The sequence below is a fragment of the Phyllostomus discolor genome, chromosome X (assembly GCF_004126475.2).
Source record: "Phyllostomus discolor isolate MPI-MPIP mPhyDis1 chromosome X, mPhyDis1.pri.v3, whole genome shotgun sequence".
NCBI classification, from domain to species: domain Eukaryota; kingdom Metazoa; phylum Chordata; class Mammalia; order Chiroptera; family Phyllostomidae; genus Phyllostomus; species Phyllostomus discolor.
In genome coordinates this window covers 101,794,625-101,818,683 of record NC_050198.1, presented here as the reverse complement: position 1 = coordinate 101,818,683, position 24,059 = coordinate 101,794,625, and the positions used below count along the sequence as shown (strand labels likewise).

Below are 24,059 nucleotides of genomic sequence, written 5' to 3'. Positions count from 1 at the left end.
TCCCTCCCTGCCTCCCTCCCTCCCTTTCCCTTTTCCTCTCTCTAAAATCAACAATCATATCCTTGGATGAGGATTAAAATAAAGTAAATTTTACAGTTTTCCAATGTAAATAAAACTTAATAATGAAGATAAATCTTGAAAGTTTATCAAAAAATTTTAGAGGTAGAGAGAACTTTAACAACACTGCTTCTTGGTAAAGGGGTTCCTTAGTCAAGTAAATGTGGGAGATAATGAATTTAAAAATACGGGAAAAAGTGAAAGGCTGAGAGCCTTTCATATGCTAAAATGGCATTGTGAATTACCTAATGGGGAGTATTTCCTAACCTGATGGGGGAACCCTTTTCTAAGAATACCTGTTAACACTCTGAAAGTTTTTTGGCACAGATTTGGGAAGCTGGGTTGTAAACCCTTATTTACAGCAGAAAAACCCAAAACCAGAGAAGTATGTGACTGGCATAAGTTATACTGCTTGCCTTATATATAGTCTGTTTCTAAACCATTTCATGGTTCGATGTCACTATACTTCCTTGGCATAACAGATTTATACTTGTAGAGCTCCGAAAACTGAGGGTTAGCCACATTACTATTATTCAAGTCCAGTATATTATGGTATAATTCACATAATAACCACCAGCACAAGAAAAATGTAGAACATTTCTCTCACCCCCTAAATTTCCTTCATGTCTGATTGCAGTCAGTCCTCTACTTCTCCCTCAATGGCTAGAAATCACTCTCTGTCCCTGTGCTTGTCCCTTCCTAAGAACGTCATCTAAATGAAATTCAGTATGTAGTCCTTCGTATCTGTCTTGTTGCACTTAGACATAATGTTTTTTAAAATTCATGCATAACATTTCATGTAGCATACTTTTTAAAGGAATTTTTATATTTTATAAATATTTCTTTTTATTACCAAGTAGTGTATCCCATTGTATGGATACCGCGCAGTCTGCTTGTCCATTCATCAGTTGATGGGCATTTGGGTGGTTCCACATATTGGCTATTATAAATAAGTAAAACTGCTATAAACATTTTTGTACAGGTTTTGGCATGAACATCTGTTTTCATTTTTCTTGGGTAAATATCTAGGTAGTGTGATTGTTGGATCATACAGTAAGTTCAGGTTTAACTTTCTAAGAACCTGCCAAATTATTTCAAAAATGGCTACCCCATTTTGTATTCCCACCTGGAATGTATAATTTTAGAATAAGCTTCTTAATTTCTACAAAAAAAAAAGCAACTGAGATTTTGCTTGGGATTATATTGAATCTATAGATTAGTTTGGGGAAAATTAAAATCTTAACAACAACAATCATTCCAATCTAGGAACATGGTATAATTCAACATTATTTTGGTGTTTAATTTCTCACAGCAGTATTTTATATTTTTTGATGTAGAGGTATTACACATCTACTGTGAAATTTTTCTCTAAGGAGTTCATGCCTTTTGATCATATTTTAAATTATATATTTTAAAATTTCAATTTCTTCTTTTTTAAATTTATTGTTGTTACAGTTGTCTCGCCTTACCGCCCAGCCCCGTGCTCGCCCCAACCCCGTCCCACAGCCAGTCCCTTAAAATTTCCATTTTTTTTGTTTATGCCATTACAAATGCCCATTTTTCCCCTCTGCCCCCCTCCATCCTACCCGCTCCCCACTTCCGTAGTCAGTCCCCCAAATTTCAATTTCCTGTTGTTTGTTGATAATAAAACCAGGTTTGTTTCTCTTTCCTTTTTTCCTCCCTTTCTCCTTTCCTTCTGTCCTTCCTTCCTAATATTGACCTTGCTAAATTCATTAACTAGCTGTAATAGCGGGTTTTGTTTCGTTTTGTTTTCTTGTGTTTTTGAGATTCTTTGGGGTTTTCTACATAGATGATGATGTTGTCTACAGAGAAAGACAGGTAAAGTTTTTCCTTTCGAATCTTGTCTGCCTTATAGTTCTTTTCCCTTTTTTGCCTGTTTTTTTTTTTTTTTTTGCCTTAATGTTTTTTTTTTTTCTTTTGATTAAGTCTAATGGGGTGACATAGGATAATAAGATTATATAGGTTTCAAGTGTATTTGTACTGTTGAAGTGCTAGTGTGTCAAGTACAAAGGTGAGTTTAAGTGGTGATGAGACTGCACATCTTGCATTGTTTCTGATCTTAGGGGGAAAACGGTCTTTCACCATTCAGTGTGATCGTAGATGTCTTTTATAAGTTTGGGGTGTCTCCTTCAATTCTAACTTTTCATTGACTTTTTAAAACATAGATAGATATGTTGCATTTATTTTAGTATATTTGGAATTATATCAGTGATTTCTTGGGCCTCATTTTAACTGTATTTTACGTAGAATAGTGCTACTCAATAGAACTTTGTGATAATAGAGATGCTCTGTCCTGTTATATGACATCCAAAACAGTATCCTCTAGCCACATGTGGATATTGTATCTGAGGAACCAAATTTTTAATTTTTGGAAGTTTTAGTAATTTGATGTACAATAAGCACATATAGCTAATGGCTACTATATTGGACATAGCTGATGTAGAACAATGTGGGAACCAGTAAGCAGCTCTCTGGATAATAATCTATAATCTATTGACTATTTATTTTACAAATTTAACTTTGAATGCTTCTAATTTATGTAGTACTTAGAGGCTACATTTAGATTTTTCTATTTTGATTTTGTAACTCATTTTTAAGATCACACTGTGCCACTTCTTTCCCATGAAAGTTTTACAATTGTCTTTGGTCCCAAACAATTAAATTCTGACCTTATCTGGACTCTCCACTATATTAGAATATTTATTCAGATGTTCTCATACTCTGTGCAGTTAATCAGCCATGTTTCTTAGTAATTTAATGAAATGGAGGTGAGGGAGCATGGGGATGGAATTTGGGAGTTAATTCCCAGATTCCATTCTCCAGACTAACTACCGTAATACTTTAAATATATGTGTACTTAAGTTTATCAAGTTTGAATTTCCAAATTCCTATACAGCAAGAGCAAAGATGTCTGTTAATATTATGACAGGTCTAAGCTCCAGTCATGCCATTTCATTAGCAGTATGCTCGACTAATGAAATTGGTTTTGCATTGTGCCAAGATTAAATCAGAGGAAGAGAATGAACTAAATTCAAAACAGTGTTAATACCTAATGCCACACAAAGAAGTCCTGGAGCATATGTGATTAATATTTGTAGTATTGTTTGACATCTTGTGCTATAGTCAACTAAGTATTGTTGTTTTTTCATCCCTTTAAATATTAGTATTTTTTTTGGAAACTTTGTAGTCACTACACTAAAATTTGAAAATAAAATTTCACGCAGACACAACCCTGCTCTTGGCTAATTTGTTAGTATAGAAGTCATTTTAAAACTGTTTCATGTCTGTTTGAAGTGAATATTTGCAAGAACTAGTATTATAGTTATTACCCATCATGATAGAGATCTTAAATAATTGTCATAAAATTATCCAAAGGCATGGCAGCAGGATAGCTTATTCATTCTCATTTGGGACTGACGTTGAACCCAAGGAACAAATGGACATGCTTGTTTTTCTCAACAGAGTCAAGGGTATGATGTTATAAGACTTTGTTTTTAAAGCTGTTTTCCCTTTATCTTTAGTATATTTGACATATAACAACCATCCTGTAATTTACATTGGAGGCCTATAATTTACACTGTGTACAGCTCAGGAGGCTTGCATTAACCTCTGTAGCCAAATGAATATTTATATATTGCCATAAACTTCCATTTAGTATTGCTTGGCTCTTGACTTATTGGCCACAGTGCGGGTCACATGTCACACTTTAATCCAGAATTCACTTGGAAACCTGCCTCTTGTTATTATGCAAATGAAAATGGAAAGAAAGTAATATAATTTAAACTTTTTACTTCGTTGAGGTGACCGGGTTTTTTCCAGGAATATTTGTCATCCTCCCTCTCTCATTTTATGGAGTTCTTATCTTTTGCCCATGGACCACAGGTTTTCCAGGGCATGCTTAGTGTTGCCTGTTTCCCTCCTCTCCCTGCTTCCGCCTTTTCATACTCACATAATTGTGCATGAAACAAGTTGCATCTACAGTCATAACTTTTATGTATTTGGAGAGGAGCAAGGGATTTTTGTCACACCTGCAACTAATTAGAACTGGAATATAAACTGAGAATCTTTTGTATGTGCTACATTGTGAGTGCTCACTAAATATTAAATGAATGGAAGTTCTATAATTGCTGCCACATGGAAACCGAAGCATCCCATTTAAAGGCATTTGTATGTTTTTATACAGCTCATCATTTTCTAGCTCTTTGTATTCATTTCTGAAATCAATATTGTATTACTATCAGGATTAATCATTTTGGTTTATCAATTTGAAAGAAAACATTTTATTGTGAGTCTTAGTATCATCATGTAAAACATATTGAAGAATTTCTTTTTAATCCTATTATAAACACTATTTTCTCTTTCCTCATTATTCTTTGTCATTCCTTTAGCTTTTGACTTCAATGTATACCAAAGTATTCTGAAAGAATAGTTTAGTATTCCATACATTTTACTCTGTACCTTATAGAAATAGAAGTTTATACTTACAGTTTACAAAGGGAAGGTGCAAAGCAACTCCAGATTTGTTTAGTTGGAAGAAAAAGCACTCTAAAATGTTTGTGTATAATAATCAAATCAGGCTAAATGGGTTAAACGAAGATAGGAAAATAAAGATTTAGGATATTTATCCTCAAATTATATTAAGTGAACTTTGCCAGAAGGCTGAATGGAATTAGAAATATTGGTGATTTTTCCACATCTCATTTAATGTTATAGCATTAAGACATTCAATGATCACTAATGTCAATAGCCTGTAGGACTTAATATTGTTACTTAAGTTGTACTGTGAATGCATGTTACAGCATGGGGATAGTATCAGCCTTGTAGACTATAAAACATTGCTTTGTGTAGTTTAGGTTTCACAGACATAATTTGATTTGTAGTAGCATCAAATTCATAAAATAAATAATTCTTTTGTCTTGTGCTTTTTCTACAGTTTTCACGTTTTATTAACATTTATTTCTGCTCTTTCTGGCTTCTTTCAAGACTTTATATTAATTTGTTTAGCTGTTAGAACTTTTTTGAGGAAACCCTGAACCCAGCTTGACACAGAAAATAGTACTGATCATTATAAACCTATAATTGACACTGAATTTCATGAGTCACTTTCCAATGACTATCATCCTCTACTTATAGGGCAACTCCATTTTAACCAATCAGAAGGTTGCAAATTTTCTATTCTTCTGAATAAATTAAAAACTGTAAATGTTGGCCAAGTGACCTTTTTGTAAAAATAGACTAAATCAAGATTATTTTAGTGCTCTTTAAATACAGCTTGTTTTCTGAAAAACTTTGTATTTGAAGATGATATTGATGATGCTGGGTATGCGTAAGAAACCTGATCTGTGAATAGTAGTAGTCTTTTCTGCCTTGTGTGTATAAAGCCTTAAGGCTGTTATCTGGTTAGCAGTTATTGGCTGAGCCTGGTACTGTTTCTGATTCAATCTTAAGCTTCTTCTGAAAGCACTCCTCTTTCTACATTATTCTCTACCCTACCCCCACATTCCTGAGGTTTATCTTTGAGGTAGGTGTGTAGCTACTGGTTCTCAGACATTGCAAACTCTGCTTTATTGTTTTGAAGTTGTTTAGCAGATTGTAAAACATTTTTATTGATCCACAGGCATCATCATAGAACATGATTTTAGTAATAATGTCCTTTGCCCCTCATCCCCATTATAAGGCTGGTCTAGCAAAGTTGAGTTGAGGTTATTCTTTAAAATGGCTAGACCTGCTATTTTCCAAAGCAATTTATTGGCAGTAAGGCACCTTTAAACATTCTGGGTTGTTTAATGGCATCTATGAATATGAAGTTAGCTTGACCTATGTATGGTTAAAACAATTAATTATGTCTTTCAGTGCCATTTACAGAAGAATTAGAACTGTTCTATTTTTATATAATCTATATTAAAGCTTAAAAATTACACAAGGATTTTGTGAACACTGTGGACAACAGATAATTAGATTATAGGTGACAGATAAAATCGCTCAAGAGTAACCTAACTCATTTGCATTAAAAAGCAGATAATATCACCAATTCATACACTTTTGGTTTTATCTGGAGCTTGATGCCAGGTTGATGATATACTCTTTCTCCCAGAAAATATGGTACTTACCTGGCTTTGGTTAAATACTATATCTTTTAGCATCATTGAACAGATGTCTCCTGTGATATAATCAATAGAATTCTGTGAGTTATTCATCTTTCTTGGCAGCGAAGGTCTCGTGTTTACTGATTTTAAGGTTTAGGCTCAGAAGTGTTTCTTTTGGGGGGAAGGGGAGGCTTTTGTCAGCACTAAACTGCCAAATCTGTAGAGTAATTCAAAATATGTTACCTTGTTAAAGCCTCATCAGCCAGAGACCACCAGGATCAAGCCTATAGTCTGACAAAATCAGATTTATTGACTCCCAGTGAGGGAGTACACTCTTGAGGAACCTTGGAAGTCCTCTGGCTAAGAGGGAGGAGGGAAGTGCCTGTTTCATTAAATGATAAATTCCTAGTTTTTGAAAGCCATCCAGTTGAGAAATAAATAATTGTTAGCATGTATGTCACATGATTATGATTAAGTTCCACTGATGCGTGTTTCTGAGTTATACTTTCTGCCGATTCTAGAGCGTTATATTCATGCAGCAGTGGTAGGAAACATGATTTTTTAAAAAATTCCTATCCTCTTGATAAAGCAGTGTAAGTTTTGGTTTACCACTGCAGGTTTCTGAGGAGGGTTTGAAAGAAGCCAAGATTTGTTCTGGATTGGTGGCTGCTTCTGAGGCAGATTGAGAGAAGTGGGGACTAACTAGGGATTGGGTGCTGGCAGGAAGTAGGGTGCTGTAGGAATTGGGTGTCTGCCTCCGGTAATGAGTGACAATAGCAAAGCAAGTCTGGGGCCATTATTGGTAAGAAAGCAGTAATCACTCAAAGAGAGTGCAGTTATGATATTTTACAACTACTACATGACCTTGGGAAAAACAATATTTCCTGTTAACTTTAGAGCCAGCTTTATCTTGTCTGTCCTCCCGGTCTGATTAATTGCAGGGCTGCTTTTTTCTTTCTCAGCCCTGGCTGATATCCACTCTTTGAGTCCCAGATAGGTTTTTTGATTCTTTCAACATGAGGTCTTAACAAGTCTTTTAAAAGCACATGGTTAGCATACAGCAATTTGTTATTAATAGTATTTAAGGGCTTTTCTGGATGGTCTTCGTCTGTTTTGTTTTATCCTAGAAACATTTTCTGACAGCAGTTCAAAGTTCCATATACTTCTGATGTGGCCATTTTAGAATACTTCTTAAATGCTTGTGAACTTCGCAGTAAAAACCAATTTAGTAAATGCCAGGGTCCCTGCTGACTTTGTTCAGTGTCTTTTGCAAGTGGAGAAAAGATTGAAGAATATACGTAGAATTTTTGCGGTCAGATTGTATTTTCTGTAATATCATTAAATAGACAGCAGTGAAGAGTGGGAAGACTATTACTCTATTATCATCAGGAGACCTGGATTCAGCGTAGGCCCTGCCATTTATTGGCTCTGTAATGTTAGGCAAGACTCTTAGTTTAGGGGGGACTATGCTTCCTCATTTACAAATTGAAGAAAATGCTTGCCTTCTGATCTCACCGGATTGCTGTGAACTTAAATGAGAACTTCGTGGAATTACTTTATAAACTTTAAAATGTTACACAAATGTAATTTGTAATTATGACATTGGGTCAGATATTGATGATAATGACTATAGATGAAAGAGCTAGTATTTGAGTTATCCTCATGAAAAGAGTATATAACTCATGCAGCTGTAATGGTTGCATATATAAACTTAGGTCTCAGATTTTTCCTTTCACTTCATATATAGTGCTCCTCCCACAAAATTCTCAGCAAAATAAATAATATATACGAGGTCTGCCCAGAAGGTATTCAGCCATATAATATGAAAAAATAGAGACATTTATTGCAGAAGTTACAGATACAAGAAACACTGTCCATAGGACAATGATGCCTCAGTCCCCTTCAAAGTAGGCACCTTGGGACCTCACACAGCTCCCCCAATTGCCATCAGCTGCCCCGTTGTATTTTCCTGAATCTCATCTATGGTCTGAAATCTCCTTTTCAAAGGTGATTTTAGTTTTGGGAAAAGCCAGACATCTCAGGGCACCAAATCTGGGCTGTAGCGGGACTGAGTCACCTGGGTAATTTGATGTTTTGCCAAAAAACTCTGCTCGAGATGTGATGCATGAGTAGGTGAGCTGTGATGAAGCTGCCAGTCATCAGTTGCCCATAGCTGCAGCCTTCTGAATCATCTAAATAGTTTCCATGGGGGGAATGTTTAAGGTTAACGCAAAATTGGATGCAGATCCATTGCTCTACTCGCTTACTCATTTTGAATGTGATGGCCATACAGCACTCAGGCACCTACTGCCCCCACTGACTAGTACAGTGAAGTTGTCATTGTGCACGCATGCCCATCCCAGTCCACTCTACTTGGCTGCCAGGTTACATCAGTGTCGTGCAAACCGTTCTCATTATATTACCCATGGCTGGACTTTTTCTGGACAGATCTAGGGTTTCCTAGTTACCATAATGGAACCTCTTGTTGACCACGTAGGTGCTCTGTGATTATTTATTTATTTAGCTCTTTTATTGAATTTATGGGGGTGACACTGGTAACAAAATTACACAGCTTTCAGGTGCACAATTCCACAACACATCATCTGTCCCACATCTAGGAGTTTTTAATGTCTTTTTAAATATATTCCATTCTGTTCTTTTAATATTATGGTTATAAGATTGGTGGATTTGGCGGATTTAATTATGTCCTGGGTTGGTTTGGGCTAGAAGTTAAGGATTGGGATAATAAAACCTGTTGTAGTCATTAGAGCGCAGTTTACCTTTTGAGGCGAATTTTAGTTTTGTTTTTCTTTTTCTTGGAAAAAGAAATGCTAAATTAGAAATGCTATTTTCAGAAATGCTATTATAGAGTATTGGTTAAGAGATGCCTGAGCTTGAATACTGGCTCTGCCACTTACTAGCTTGGGGTCTTGGATAAAGTATTTAACTCCTCTATGCCTCAGTTTCCATTGTCTTTAAAAAGGGGATGTTAATAGTACTCACTTCATAGGGTTAAATAACTTAAACATATAAAGTGCCTAGCACAGTGCCTGGCACATAAAAGTGTGTATATTTTATTATATAACAAGGGATTTTTTTTTTTTGTCGACTCTGGACAGCAAAGTGTGTAAGATTTTTGTTTATGTTTAATCATCTTCTTTAACATAGAGATCGCTATCCATCAGAGTCCAATTTATCATGAGACTTTTTCCCCTTCCTCCACTCCACTCATTTTGGTGTGTGAGAGCAGGGAGATCCCAGAGAGGACAGGAATGGAAAAAGGATTAGGAGCCAAGTTGCACAGGAACTAAGCCTACTGTGCCATATGTTCAACAAAATTCATCTCGTGTAATTGTCAAGATAAGTGGTATTATGCCTATTTTAGAAATGTTATAGATAAGAAAGAAGGTTGACCATTTTTTTTCCTCAGTACTATGTGGCTGTTTTACTGTCATTTTGCCAAAACAGGGGGAATTGGTAAAGCCAGAGCCAGTTCTTCTATCACCTATTGAGCTACTTGCCTGATTCTGATTTCCCCACAGGATTACTATCTATTATGTTTTTGTGTTTTTTTAAATATTTTATTTATTTATTTTTAGAGACAGTAAGGGAGGGAGAAAGAGAGAGAAACAACAATGTGTGGTTGCCTCTCATGTGGCCCCCACTGGGGAACTGGCCAGCAACCCAGGCATGTGCCCTGACTGGGAATCCAACCTGTGATGCTTTGGGTCACAGCCCAAACTCAATCCGCTGAGCTACGCCAGCCAGGGCCGTCCTATTATGTTTTTTGTCCCCAGTCCTGTGACCAAAACACATGTTCCCATGCTTTACCCTTTTGTATCGAATAACAACTTCATACCCATAAAAATAAGGGGGGAAGTTCACTGCTGACACTCATCAATATCTTTTATTTGGTATATGTATTTCTTTGTATACAGTACCATATTCTCTTTATTATTATAGTTTTATAGTTTAAAATCAGGAAGTGTGATGACTTCAGCCTTTGTTCTTTCTAAGGATTGTTTTGGCTATTTGGTGTCACTTTTGGTTCCATGCAAATTTTAGGATTGTTTTTTGTATTTCTGTGAGTTATGCCATTGGAATTTTAATAGGGATTGCTTTGAATCTGTACATTATAGGTTAAAACTACATTCTAATACACAGTTTTCTAGTTCTGTCTGCTTTTGCCTTTACCACAGTGTTGTGTACTTTTATATATTTTCGTGTAGCTTATTACCATCTTTTTAATTCAGCTTGAAGAGCTTCCAGTATTTCTTGCAAGGCAGGTTTAGTGGTGGTGAACTCCCTCAGCTTTTGTTTGTCTGGGAAAGCCTTATTTTTCCTTCTTATTTAGAGGATAATTTTGCTGAAGAAAGTATTCCTGGCTGGTAATATTTTTATCTTTCAACACTTTTTATGTCATTCCACACTCTTGGTATAAAGAGTTTCTGCTGAGAAATCTGCTGATAGCCTAATGAGGTTTCTTTGTAGGCTATTTAATTTTTTCCCCTTGCTGCCTTTAATAGTCTTTCTTTATCATTGATTTTTGTCATTTTCATTTTACTGTGTCTTGCAGAAGGTTTTTTTGCATTGATATAACAGGATGTTCTATTAGCTTTGTGGACTAGTATGTCCAGGAATTGGGAAGTTCTTAGCTTTATGGCTTTAAATAAATTTTCTACCCACTTTTTTGTTCTTCTTCTGGTACACCAGTTATTCTTATATTTGCCTTCCTGATCAAATCTAATAACTCTAGTAGGGTTTTACTTTTTTTAAGATTTTATTTATTTATTTTTAGAGAGAGGGGGAAGAGAGAGAAAGAGGGGGAGATAAACATCAATGTGAGAGAAAGACATCAATCAGTTGCCTCTCATACACACCCTGATGTGGGACAGAACCCGCAACTCAGGCATGTGCTCTGACAGGGGATTGAACTAGCAGGCTTTCGCTTTTCAGGACAATGCTCAACCAGCTGAGCCACTCAACCAACTGCACCACCCAGGCCAGGGCTGGGTCTTTTCACTTTTAAATTCGTATTTCTCTTTTCTTTTTTAATTGAATTATTTCTATATTCCTATCCTCCAAGTCACTTACTCTTTCTTCATCTACTGTGCCCTGTTAATAGTGCTCTTTATTACACTTTTTAATGTCCTTCATTGAATTTTTCGTCTCCAGAAGTTGTTTCTTTACTATAATTTGTATCTGTTTGGTAAAGAATTCCTTCTGTTCATTAGTTTTATGCCTCAGTGGAATGAAATGGAAATGCCTTCCTGAGGGTTTTTTTTTTTTTTTTGTAGTAGCATGTTGAGTTTCTTCATAACAGCTATTTTGAGTTTTTATCAGGTAGATTGCAGTATTCTGTGCCTTTGAGTTCACTTACTGGGGAATTATTATTTTCTTTTTGTGGTACCATGTTTCCCTAATTTTTCATAGCATTTGAAGGTATAAACTTCTGCTTTTGCATTTGAAGTATCAGATACCTCCTTTATTAAGGCTTTGTGTCATCTTTGGTTCTTATGATTCAGCAGGCTGGCTATCAGAAACCTTTGTTTTGTGTTCCAAAAGGTGGCACAGTAGCTCAAGTGTGTGGTTTCTTATGCGCGGTTTCTTCTGGAGCTGGTTCTCCTAGATGCACTGGGAACACGCACAAGGAACTGGCAGCAGAGTGGGGGGCGGTGGGCTTACCACTTGGGGCTTTGGGGGTACCCACTGGCCAGTAGGGAGGTCCTCTAGTGGGAACTCCCAGAGATCCATGGGTGGACCTCCTGCTGAATTCCAAAGCAGATAGCAGGAATCATGTTCATTCAGTGCTCTTCAATATTTTTATCTGTCTCCTTCCTTTCCTCTCCCTTCCCCCAATGAAGGAGGTCTATCCTCAGAAATCTGGGTGCTAGGGGGAGGGGAGTAAAAGGGAACTAAATGGTAATGGAAAAAATACAATAAAGATTAAAATAAGAATAAAGAAATGTGGGTGCTGCCAGAGAAATAGTCCACACCAGCCACATCCTGCACAGTTGGGGCAGCCAGGGAGTCCCTGAATACTTTTGATTTACACCTCTTCTACGGTGGAGGCTGCTGCTTTCCATTTTATCTGCCTGTGAGGGCACTGATGCAGCTGCCAAAAACCCAGCCCCTTACAGTGTTGCCCTGGGGAGGAGTGAGTGCACCCTGACAACTTCCTCTCCTCTGCGTCCAAATTCATCTCTTTTCCATTCTGATGGCCTTCCGGATTCTCCCCTCAGGCAGGGCCTCTATAAATTCTCTATACACTGTGGGTATCCCTTTAATTTTGTACTCTCCAGGGTCCTGTCCCCTCCGCCCCACCATTGTAGGGTATGGGGTGGGGCAGATTCCCCCACCCCTTTGGATGTGCAGCCCCTATTGAAGTCCTGTCTGCCCACTTTTAGATGTGCAATTGGGGATAAACCTCCCAGATGTCATGGTGTAATGTGCAGACGCACTTTTGTTTGGTTATTAATGTTCATTTAGTTGTTAACTAAAGGCAAGAGAAAAAGGACTCATCAGCCATGGTGTTGACGTCACTCCCCTAATGCACTTTAAATTTGGATTCTGCTATTGACACTTGTGTCCTAGCAAGAAATAATGTGGAGTATGAGAGTCTATAAGAAGTGCTCATTTTAATTCTAAAATGGAAGCATTTTTTAATAGATTAACTAATGAACTATGACTCTTAAAGTATTTTAGAAATCTGATTTAAATTTTTACATTTTAAATTGTTGTTCAAGTACAATTGTCTCCTTCTTTATTAAGTATATAAAATATAAAACCTTTAATTTAGTATAAAATAACAAATACTTAATACCTTATTACCGGTTTTCTACTTTCTTCAATTTTTAAATTCTTTACTACTTTACCCCTGGCTGGTGTAGCTCAGTGGACTGAGTAGTGGCCTGTAAACTGAAGGGTCGTCAGAGCACATGCCTGCATGTGGGCCAGGGCCCTGGTTGGGGGCGTGCAAGAGGCAGCTGATCCATATTTCTCTCACACATTGATGTTTGTCTCCCTCTCTTTCTCCCTCCCTTCCCTTCTCTAAAAATAAATAAATAAAATCTTTAAGAAATTCTTTACTACTTTACAATTTTGGTCCTCTCTACCTGTTATGTAATTGTTTCAGTATGTTTCAGCATAGGTTTCGTGATCTTTTTTTTGGTCAAATAATGTTATTTCTTTCACATATGAAGAAACTTGAAGGGGATATGCTTTGAGGTATTTTTCACAGGAGTTAGGCATCTGTGGTAAAATTACCCAGCTTAAAAAAATGATACGATGAAGTATAGTAGAACATTTAGGTTAGGCAAAATATTTATAAATATTAGATCTAATGCAACAAAGTGTACTAGGATTTTAGTGCTTAAAATGTGAAGAGTGGCTATACTTGGTCCTAAATAAACAAAACTAATAGGAAAGTGAGGGGACTAGTGGTGAATATTAATGTTAAATGTATTAAGAAATTCACAGACCAAGATGTGGTTATAATATGAAAAGCAGTGTATAAAGATAAAAAGAGGGAGAAATGTACATGGGGTTATACTACAGAGTGGACAGTATGGATGAGGCTTTCCCAGTGAGAAGTAAATAACAGGATATCTACATCAAACTAAAGTCCAATATCCCCCACTCTGATTATAGCTATTAATGTTGAGACAGTTAAGATTATTAGTTTTATATGTGGAAAATTGGTGAACATCAACAATTTCATGTGGTTCTACCCATACATAAACACCCCAAAACACCTTTTAGCGTATGGGGAAGAAACCTATAGGTTTACTGAATAGGAGCAGGTGGTACAGATTCATAGCCACAGTGTGAGAGCTATACATAACCATGCTTTGCTTAAGTCTTCTCTATCAAAGAGAATGAGATGCATGGAACAGACCGACAGCTGCCGGGGAAGGTGGGAGGGGGGATTGGGTGAAAGAAGGTGAAAGGATCAGCTGAAGAACATGTATGGATAACACAGAGACACAGACAACAGTGTGGTGATGGCCAGAGCGAAGGGGTGAGGACTGAGATGGGGAAATGGGGACATCTGTAATAGTGTCAACAATAAAAATAAAGTTTAAAAAGCGAATGATTTCTAAACTGTAAAGGGGTGGGGTAAGTATGGTCAAAGAAAAGAAAACCTAACATACAAGTGAGTACCTTGCTGCTATCAGAGGCCCAAATAAATCCTGGTATACTGAACTAGTTCTTGCTAGAAGGTAATTTTTTGTAAAATCAGAGTGAACATGAGAAATGACATTTTATTCAATGGGCAAGTATACAAAAGTGAACAAAGAATAGATCCTAGAAAGTATAGATTGATGAATTTAGCTTTAACCCCAGGCAGAAATTTAGATAGGTTTATCGAACATGTGTTTTGTGTACTCTCAGAAGAGAGAGAGATGATCACTGGGAATTTAGATATGCTTACGAAAAATACTAATGCCAATTAGCTTTATTTCTTCTTGAATAGGTAATATTATGGCTATTATAAGGCAACTGTTTTAGAAAACTAATGTATTCTTTGTAATCTTAAATTTCATTGATAAAAGGGTAGCTGCAAATAATCCACTGTACTCTACTGATTATACCACTGGAATACTGTCAGTTCTTGTTGAGAGGCTCAGACATTGATGAAATAACATTACCAAGAAAAAAAAAACAACCACAATACTGTTTATGGTGAAAGGGTGTTTTTCTATAGGGGATGATAAGAAAGAGAAGTGTTTGTGAGTAATACAGAGGGGACCTCACATGTTGAGAGAAGACATAAGACAAAATAATAGCTGTCTTTAAATATTTCATGGGTTATCGTGTGACAAAGGATTTTATTTTATTTTTTTTAGTTTAGCTCCCAAGGGCAGAGCCTGTATGGTTCTCTGGAAGTTATAGGGAGACAGATTTAGCTCAGTTAAGGGTAGAGTCTACCCAAAATTAGAGCAGCTCAACATATGAACTGCCTGTTTTTGAGAAATAATCATTATCTCTTTACTAGAAGTGTTTAAGCGGAGGCTGAATGGCCATCTGGCTGATAATTTCGTGGGAAGGAAGGTTGGAGTAGAATTAGTAGTTCTCAAACTTGGCACAGTATCAGGATCATCTGCAGAGTTTATTAGAAAAAACACTTTAAGAGCTGTATATATTTCTGTAGATTATTTTCCCCATTAAAGTACCTTATTAATTCCTAAAATCAGGCAAATGATGAAAGCCTTGCCCTTTGGAGTATATATTCCCTGAGGATACAGTTCTCATTTGACTTGTTCATAAGCAGTATTTTCAGTGTCACAGTGTTAGGTCATAGTAGGTGGTCAACAAACATGTTTTAAAGAAAGAAAACAATTATTCCATTGATACCTGTCAGTTGATATCTGTGACTTCATAAATTTGTCAAGTACACACAGTAAATTGTATTGTGTTCTTACTTGAATCTAAGCATTTTGTTCTATCACTGAGTTTGTTCATGTATCTTACCTTTTGTTAGAGAATAGTGTAGAAGCTCATCCTATAAAATTTTAATGAAAAAGATTTAGGAGACATGGATTCTAAATAGAATATTTTGTATGTATATACATTTCATTAATTTGTCAACTACTTGAATTTGTTAACATTACTATGAGTAACATATTGTGATATCAAAGATGTTTGTCTCAAAAGGGAAGTTCCTAAAATATTTCATGACAGCGTTGGCATGTTCACATCACTACTGAAGAGAAAATTTCCTATAGTTGATTATTGGAACCAGACCATAATCATCTTAGCTCCCCAGATAGAAAGGTATCATAACAGTTTTTCAAATGCTGCTAAATCCTTAACCACAGTGTGTGGAGAAGCAGGCATTTTGTTGTGACTAAACTTCTGTTAAATTATTTTAACTGTTGTTTGCCATTTCACTTTTTGTGATTTGTGCCACTAAATTCCTTAGTAGTGAATGAGGCTGAAATAACATTACTTACCCATTATAGTGTTTTTGAAATAATTAAAATATATAATTAATCAAGGTAATTAATTATATAGTTTAAAACTTATTACATACCCTTTAAGCACTGTAGATTTTAGAAGACTTACTAGTGGCAATGCAATAATGACATTGTAGTAGACATATTAGCATAGTATTGTGGGATGTTTTTATTTGTTGTTTCTCATTAGTACTTCATTCTACATTGTTAGGGTGAAAGTTAATTGCTTATCTCTAAATTTGCATCATGCTTATAATAGAAGAAACAATTTGCTCAAATACTGCATTTGATAGAGATATTCAGACACAACACAATGATAATTGGGTTTCCCTTTATTTTATTGTTACTTTTGAGAAAAGGAATAATGATTTGAGCATTTCCCTCCTGCAAAGAACCTATATAATATTTATTCTGGAAGAATGAGATCCACTTCTTTCTAGTAAAATACTCAAGGATTGGTACAAAGTGAACTCATTTTAATTGTATCTTTATAGTCAACTGAGGAAAATGCTCATGATAAAATGTTCTGTAGATTTGTAAGGAAAGCAAGAAGCAACAGTACTGAAAACTAGTGGCTAAGTGGAGAATACATGGGAAAGACAGTGTTGACAACGCTGCCTTGAAGTAACAGGACTTTTCCTCCATCTACTTGCAAAATATGTCTAGAAAAAAGCAAAAACAGAAGTAATTAATGGATGATTGTTTCAAGGAACTCAAAGCAGTAAGAAATGTTTGATTGAAGAACGAAGATCACTGAAGTCCCAAAGTTATGGTGCATGCTCTTCCTATCTTATAATTATGGAAATTTTTAGAGGTTGGGATGGGAAATAGCTTCCAAAAAGAAACTCTCTTACCTGGAACTGATGCTTGTGGATTTTCTACCATGATCTCAGCATCTCTTATGTCAGCATCTCTCTGTCAGTTCTCTAATTCTCATGGTTAGCATTCAAAGTTTTGTTGATTTTGCTATTCATCATTCATGTTTTTGTCATTTTGTCAGTTTAAAATGACCAATGGATCTACCTTTGCCTGAAAAAAGAAGACTTCATTGCTCTTAAGATTGAGACATTGAATTTTTGTTTTGTTTTGTTTCTCACTGTGGCATGGTTCTGATTGTACTAATTCAGCTACTCAATTCTTGGCTTAATTTTACCCTGCTTCAACATAAAACTCATCATTTATACTATTTTATTTATGCACAGGGAAAATGCTTCGAGGTGATTTCAAACTTGTAGGGAAGGACCTTATGCTTTGATGAAAATATATTGTGTGGGATGTTAAATATAAGGGAAGACTGGAAAAATTTCACAAATCAAGTGTGTGCTTGCAAATCCTTGCATGGGGATTGAGGCATTTGAGGGAAGTGAAAAGCATTTAAGCAGTAGTTGAAAGAGAATTATGCAGACTTATGTTTTATTATGGCTCCTTTTTAAGAAAATTAACTACAAGACAAAAAACAAACAAATGAAATGGACACAGAATCTAAGATGACCTCATAGTAGATGAAACCTCAAAGTTCAGTGGTAACTAAAGGGAGACCCTACAGTTTCAGGAACCAAAAAATCAAGAACCTATAGACAGGCCTAGAAAGAATTGTTTGTTACTGAGGACCTATGTGATTTCATAGCTTCCTTCTCTTTTTACTGTATAAGCCCCTTTACATTGCTGTTGAAGTTTTTGGATAGCTGTATTTGGGGTGGATGGCTGTGAGGACAGGAAAAATTCCCTATACAATTTTTAAGATATATTATACTTAACCAAAAGTAGTTTTTATTCTACCATTCTTGTAATAGTAAGACTTAGGTATATATTTAAAGTGACAGTCTCTTTGGCTATTGTGTGCCATGAAAGGCAAAATGGAAATACGTTTGAGAAACCATAGTTAGGCAAATATAGTCAGACTTCTGGGATTTAAAAGAAGAGTGTTCTTAATGCTTTGTAGTAGCGAACTTGAGGTTATAAGATTATGAAATGTATAATGGAATTTAGACTTCTCACAGGGTAGAATTGCTGTGGTATGTGCATCCTGTTTATCTCATATTAATATTCAGTATTTAACTTAATGAAGTACGTTTCACTTTTAGGTTTTAAGAAGTGAATCTCTTATTTTATGTTTTGCAGTGAATATCACCTCTGCCAGACAATTAACAGGATGCAGTCGCTTCAGCCATATTTTCCCTTCATCTGCTTACCAGCACATTAAGATGCATAAGAGAATTCTGGGGCACTTGTCATCTGTCTACTGTGTAGCATTTGACCGAAGTGGGAGAAGAATTTTTACAGTGAGTTTCAAATTTGTAATAGTTTTCAATGTTAGAGGTTAACAATTGAACCCATGCTTCATGGCATTGAATTATGCTATGTAAGCAGTTATCCTTCTTAGACACGTGAATATAAGGAAAGATGAATGGAAATTGAACATGTTTTCTCATTCTATGTAAGTAAATGAGGGTGAACTACAATGTCCTCTATCTTTAGGGAAATCTGGTTTAACAAATTAAATCTTCAGAGGGCCTATAGTCTAGAGGTGGTTAATTTGTGTGAAAGAAGTTTTATCTACTCAATTGAATTTTCATTTTAGCAAACATTTATTAATATGCATTTTCCATTTGTCACTTAGTATAATTAGTCCCAGTTCTGCTTAATTAATGATTACATCATCCTTATGGTCAAACAGTTGAACTATATTACACAGTTAGGAATGAAAGTTACAGTTATTGTATAGATCTTTCTTTGACTTTAGTACTATTTTTAAAATTGTTTTTTTTAAGATTTTATTTATTTATTTTTAGAGAGGGGAGGGAGGGGGAGAGAGAGAGAGACAGACAGACAGACAGACAGACAGACATCAATGTGCAGTTGCTGGTGCTGGGGGTCATGCCCTGCAACCCAAAGCGTGTACCCTGACTGGGAATCGAACTGCGATACTTTGGTTCGCAGCCCGTGCTAAAATTGGGTTTTCATTAACCAGATCATACTGTGTGATTTCCAGTACAGAATTGTAGCACACTAATATTTCCAAAAAAAAGGCTTAGTCTCATGATTTCAGTACTAAGTTAACATAGAAATGTAGGTAATGGCATAATTTTCTTTTTCAATTTCTATGCTACAGCGAATGAAGTCGTTTGTATTTTAAGTTATTAGCTCCTTGGAGTTTATTGCAGAATCTTCCATTGACATTTTCATGACTCATAATGCATCAACTGAGTATTTGTTTATTGATGATTACAGTGAGGATGATGATTGCCATCATGCTATAAAAATAATTTTTAAATAATTTATTTTCCAAATTGGAGTAAAATTGCTCTTTACTATTTTGGAAGCTCTTTGGAAATTCTCAATAGAAAGATGAGCATATTGTCATCAGAGATTATCAAGAAAAAGTCTCATGTTTATTGAGAAATGCATATAGTTAGTCTTTAGGCTAAATTTTTAAGTATTTGTAGAAAAAATATTCAAGTAATCAAGAAAAAAAAAAGAAAGGCTGTCAGGCCTAAGGAAAGAAAGAAAGGCAGATATTCTTAATGTTAAATTATTTCAAAGTGACCAAATTTTTTATTTTTAGTTGTCAGTATTGGGAGTAGTTTTGAGGAGCTGTTCACAAACACCATTGTGTTTGGACAATGTTTTGTCAGTGCTATCATTTGGACATTACTTATATTTGCTACTGGAGCCATATTACATGGAGAGAAGAAACTAAAAAGTAAATGCTTAGAAGTAATGAAATCTTCCCTTTGTCTCTGGCTTTCTCTGGAAGGGGGAATTTCTGCTTCATTGTAAATATTCTGTCTTTTCATGTTACAATAGGGTTCAGATGACTGTTTGGTGAAAATTTGGGCAACAGATGATGGACGCCTCCTGGCTACACTTCGAGGGCACTCTGCTGAAATTTCTGACATGGCTGTTAACTATGAGAACACTCTTATTGCCGCAGGCAGCTGTGACAAGGTTGTAAGAGTGTGGTGTCTTCGAACTTGTGCACCAGTTGCAGTCCTTCAAGGACATTCAGCTTCTATTACTTCCATACAGGTGAGAAAAATGAAAGGATAACCTCTCACATATGTAATAAGGATGAGAATTCTCTTACTTCTGTTACACTGTGTAGATAATATTATAAAGAATGGCTGATGGAAAACTGTTGACCTCTTATGGGTCACCTCTTATGGGTGTTGACCTCTTACGGGTACGTACGGGTTCGTACCCTGTACACAGGTGTTTTTTAAGTTCCTATTTCATATAAATCTATTTCCTTTATAGATAAGTAAAAAGGTCACTGAAAAAGGATTGTCAAATACAGTGTGAGACATCTTATTTGTCTCACTTATATTAGTGAAGAAGGGAGAAGCTTGTAAATGCTCTGAGGAGCAATAGTAATACCTGTTAGTCAGGATATAAACAGGTTCTAACTTGAATATTAGCATACTTTGTGTTAACATTTAATCCAAGATGCTTTTCAGGCAGACTGACAGAGACAGGGAGAGGGAGAAGTTTAATGTTAGGAAAACTTTATTTTTAGTTTCACTGATTTTTCTCTTTCTGCTTGATATTTGACATAAAGTGTATTGATTGCATTTAAATGCTTGATCAAACAATATTTTTTACCAGATGCTGATAGTGGAAGTCCTGGATACCTCCTCGCCACCAAAGCACTTTTATTTAACCAAACTAGGCTGAACTTCTGTCCTCTTATTTGGGTTGAAAGGAAAATAGAGGAATCCTTCTGAAAAGAAGGTCTTTTATACTTTGGTCAAGAAGACCATTTTTGTGAATGAGATAACTACTCCCATTTACTTTGTTCTGTACTTGCAAATAAGTATGCCAGTCATTTTGTGTGTGTGTTATTTAAATAATATATTACCTGTTTATGAGGAGCTAGCAAGGATTGGGTTCAGTGTAGCATGCTGAATTTGAAAAAATTTCATGTGAAATTTTTGATCAGTTGAAATTCTTTCATGAATTTTGTTTTGAAAGACTTTCAGATATTTTTGTTCCCACCATTGTATCTGATAGTATTATTTGTCAAATTTGGAGGTACTCTTATACAACATAAAAAATGACTATATGTTTATACTGAAAGATGTTTAAGATAGTATTTGATTCCTTTAAAGGACACATGGACAAAAACTAGGGGGAGGGTGGTAATGGGAGGGAAGTGGGGAGGGTTGGGTGGGTGGGCTAGAATGGGAGTAAAAGAAAGAAAACTGTACTTGAACAATGATTAAAATTTTAAAAAATTAAAAAAAAGATAGTATTTGATTCCTTCATAGTTTCATTTGCTAGTTTCTTTTTCATTTTGTTTACATATGTGAGTGCCCTAGAGATTCACGGTACCTCTTCTCTATCACATTTTTTCCTAGTGATTGCATCAAGTCTCATGGCTTTGAATTTCTTCTGTAGACCTATGTCGCTCACACTTATAGTTCCTTCTTGGGACTTACCTTTTAGCTCCACACTTGTGTATTTAACTACCCACTTGGCATCATCACATGAATATCTACCATGCACCTCAAAGTCTTCCTTCTTTAGATCTGCTCCTTCCAAAGCTTTCCACATCGAAACAAATGACATTTCAGTCCTTCTAATTGTTCAAAGTACTCATCCCAGACAGTTTTCATTCTCTTGTATTCTATATCTAACTTCTTAACAAATCATGTCGGGTCTGCCCTTGAAATATGTCTAGAATCTGACAGATTCTCATGGCCTATATCACACAACTCTATTTCAATTATCTGTGACTAGATTATTGAAATAGACTTCTAACTGTTCTTCATTCACCCCTTCCATTTCTCTCACCCCAGTCTAGCCTCTGCATAACAGACTGAGTGATTTTAAAGTTGTAGTTAAATCATGTCATTGGCTCTCACAACCATCAATAGCTTCCAAAGTCAGAGTTTAAAGCCACAGTCTTTCTTAAAATCTTTTTTTTTTGCTTTTTCCTGATCCATTTTACTAACTTTTTTTTATTGTAGTTCAAGTACATTGGCTGCATTTTCTCCCCACCTCTCCCCCCAACCCTATCCATTTCACCTACCTCCCCTGATTCCACCCCCACCTTAGTTTTGTCCATGTGTCCTTTATATTTGTTCCTGAAAACCCTTCCCTCTTTTCCCCCATTATCCCCTTTTATCTCCCACTTTTTTTATTTTTCAATTATACTTGACATACAATATTATATTACTTACAGTTACATGACCTAGTGATTAGATATTATATAACTTACTAATGGTCATCCTGAAAAATCTCATATCCATCTGACACCATACATTGTTATTAGAATATGATGGACTACATTCCCTATGCTGTACTTTACATCCCCATGACTATTCTGTAACTACCAATTCATACTTAATCCCTTCACCTTTTTCACCCAGTCCCCCAAACCCCCCTTTCTATCTGGTAATCATCAGTCTGTTCTCTGTATCTATGAATGTGTTTCTGTTCTGCTTGTTTGTTCTTTTTTAGATTTCAGTTCTTGATAGATATATACTTGTTGCCAATTTATTCATTTTTTTATCTTTTTATTTTCTCCTTTTGTTAATGAAGTCCCTTTAACATTTCATGTAATACTGGTTTGGTGGTGTTGAACTCCTTTAGCTTTTTCTTGTCTGGAAGCTCTTTATCTGTCATTCAATTCTAAATGATAGCTTTGCTGGGTAGAGTAATCTTGGTTATAGTTCCTTGCTTTTCATCATTTTGAATATTTCTTGCCAATCCCTTCTTTTGATGTTTTTAAGATTCTCTCCTTGTCTTTAAACTTTTGCATTTTATTTATGATGTGTCTTGGTATGGGTTTCTTTGGGTTCACCTTATTTGAGATTCTCTGCACTTCCTGGGCTTGTATGTCTATTTCCTTCATGAAGTTAGGGAAGTTTTCCATCATAATTTTTTAATATGTTTTTGATCTGTTGCTCTCTCTCTTCTTCTGGCACCCCCATGTGGTAAATGTTGGTACTCTTGAAGGTGTCCCAGTGGCTCCTAACACTATCCTTAGGTTGTTGTGTGTTTTTTTTGTATTCTTTTTTCTTTTTATTGTTCTGATTGGTTGGGGTTTTTTTGCCTCCTTATATTTCAGATCATTGATTTGATTCTTTATCTTCTCTATTGTTGATTCCCTGTAAATTGTTTTTTTTCTAAATATTTTATTTATTTATTTTTAGAGAGAGGGGAAAGGAAGGAGAAAGAGAGGGAGAGAAACATCAGTGTGTGGTTGCTTCTCACGCACCCCCTATTGGGGACCTGGCCCACAACGCAGGCATGTGCCCTGACTGGGAATTGAACCAGTGACCCTTTTGTTTGCAGCCTGCACTCAGTCCACTAAGCTACACCAGGCAGGGCCCTATAAATTGTTATTTATTTCAATTAGTGTATCCTTTGTTACTGACTGGATCTTTTTATGCCGCTGAGGTCCTTACTAAGTTCCTTGAGCATCCTTATAACCAGTGTTTTGAACTCTGCATCTGATGGATTGCTTCTCTCCATTTCACTTAGCTCTTTTTGTGACATTTTGTTCTGTTCTTTCATTTGGGCCACATTTCTTTGTCTCCTCATATTAGCAGCCTCCTTGTGGTTTGTTTCTATGTATTAGGTAGGGCTGCTTTCTCTCCTGGACTTGATAGAGTGGCTTTATGTAATAGCTGTCCTATAGGGTCCAGTGGCACAGCCTCCTCGTTCATCCAAGCTAGGCACTCCAGGTGTGCCCCCCAAACCTCACTATGTGGGCTGTGTACACTGTCCTGTTGTTGTCGAGCCTTAATTGCTGTGGACACATCAATGAGTGGGATTTGCCCTCAGTCCCATTGGCTGCAAGGACTGGCTTGTTATCACTGTGGAGGATCAGCTGTGCAGGGTTCCACCCCACAGAGCAGGACTTAGTTGAGCAGGGCTCTGGTGCCCACTGAGTCCACCCCTTAAATGTGTTGCTATGAAGATGGTTCAG

At 36.1% G+C, this 24,059-nt stretch overlaps 1 protein-coding gene across 1 annotated transcript in view; it reads left to right on the top strand.

Moving 5' to 3' along the window:
* BRWD3 (bromodomain and WD repeat domain containing 3) overlaps window positions 1-24,059 on the top strand; it is a 99,530-nt gene that overhangs the window by 15,535 nt on the left and 59,936 nt on the right. Inside the window, exons 7-8 of the mRNA XM_028522604.2 lie at window positions 18,245-18,405; window positions 19,931-20,152. Coding sequence (XP_028378405.1) covers window positions 18,245-18,405; window positions 19,931-20,152 — 383 coding nt within the window. The remainder of the gene's footprint in view (window positions 1-18,244; window positions 18,406-19,930; window positions 20,153-24,059) is intronic.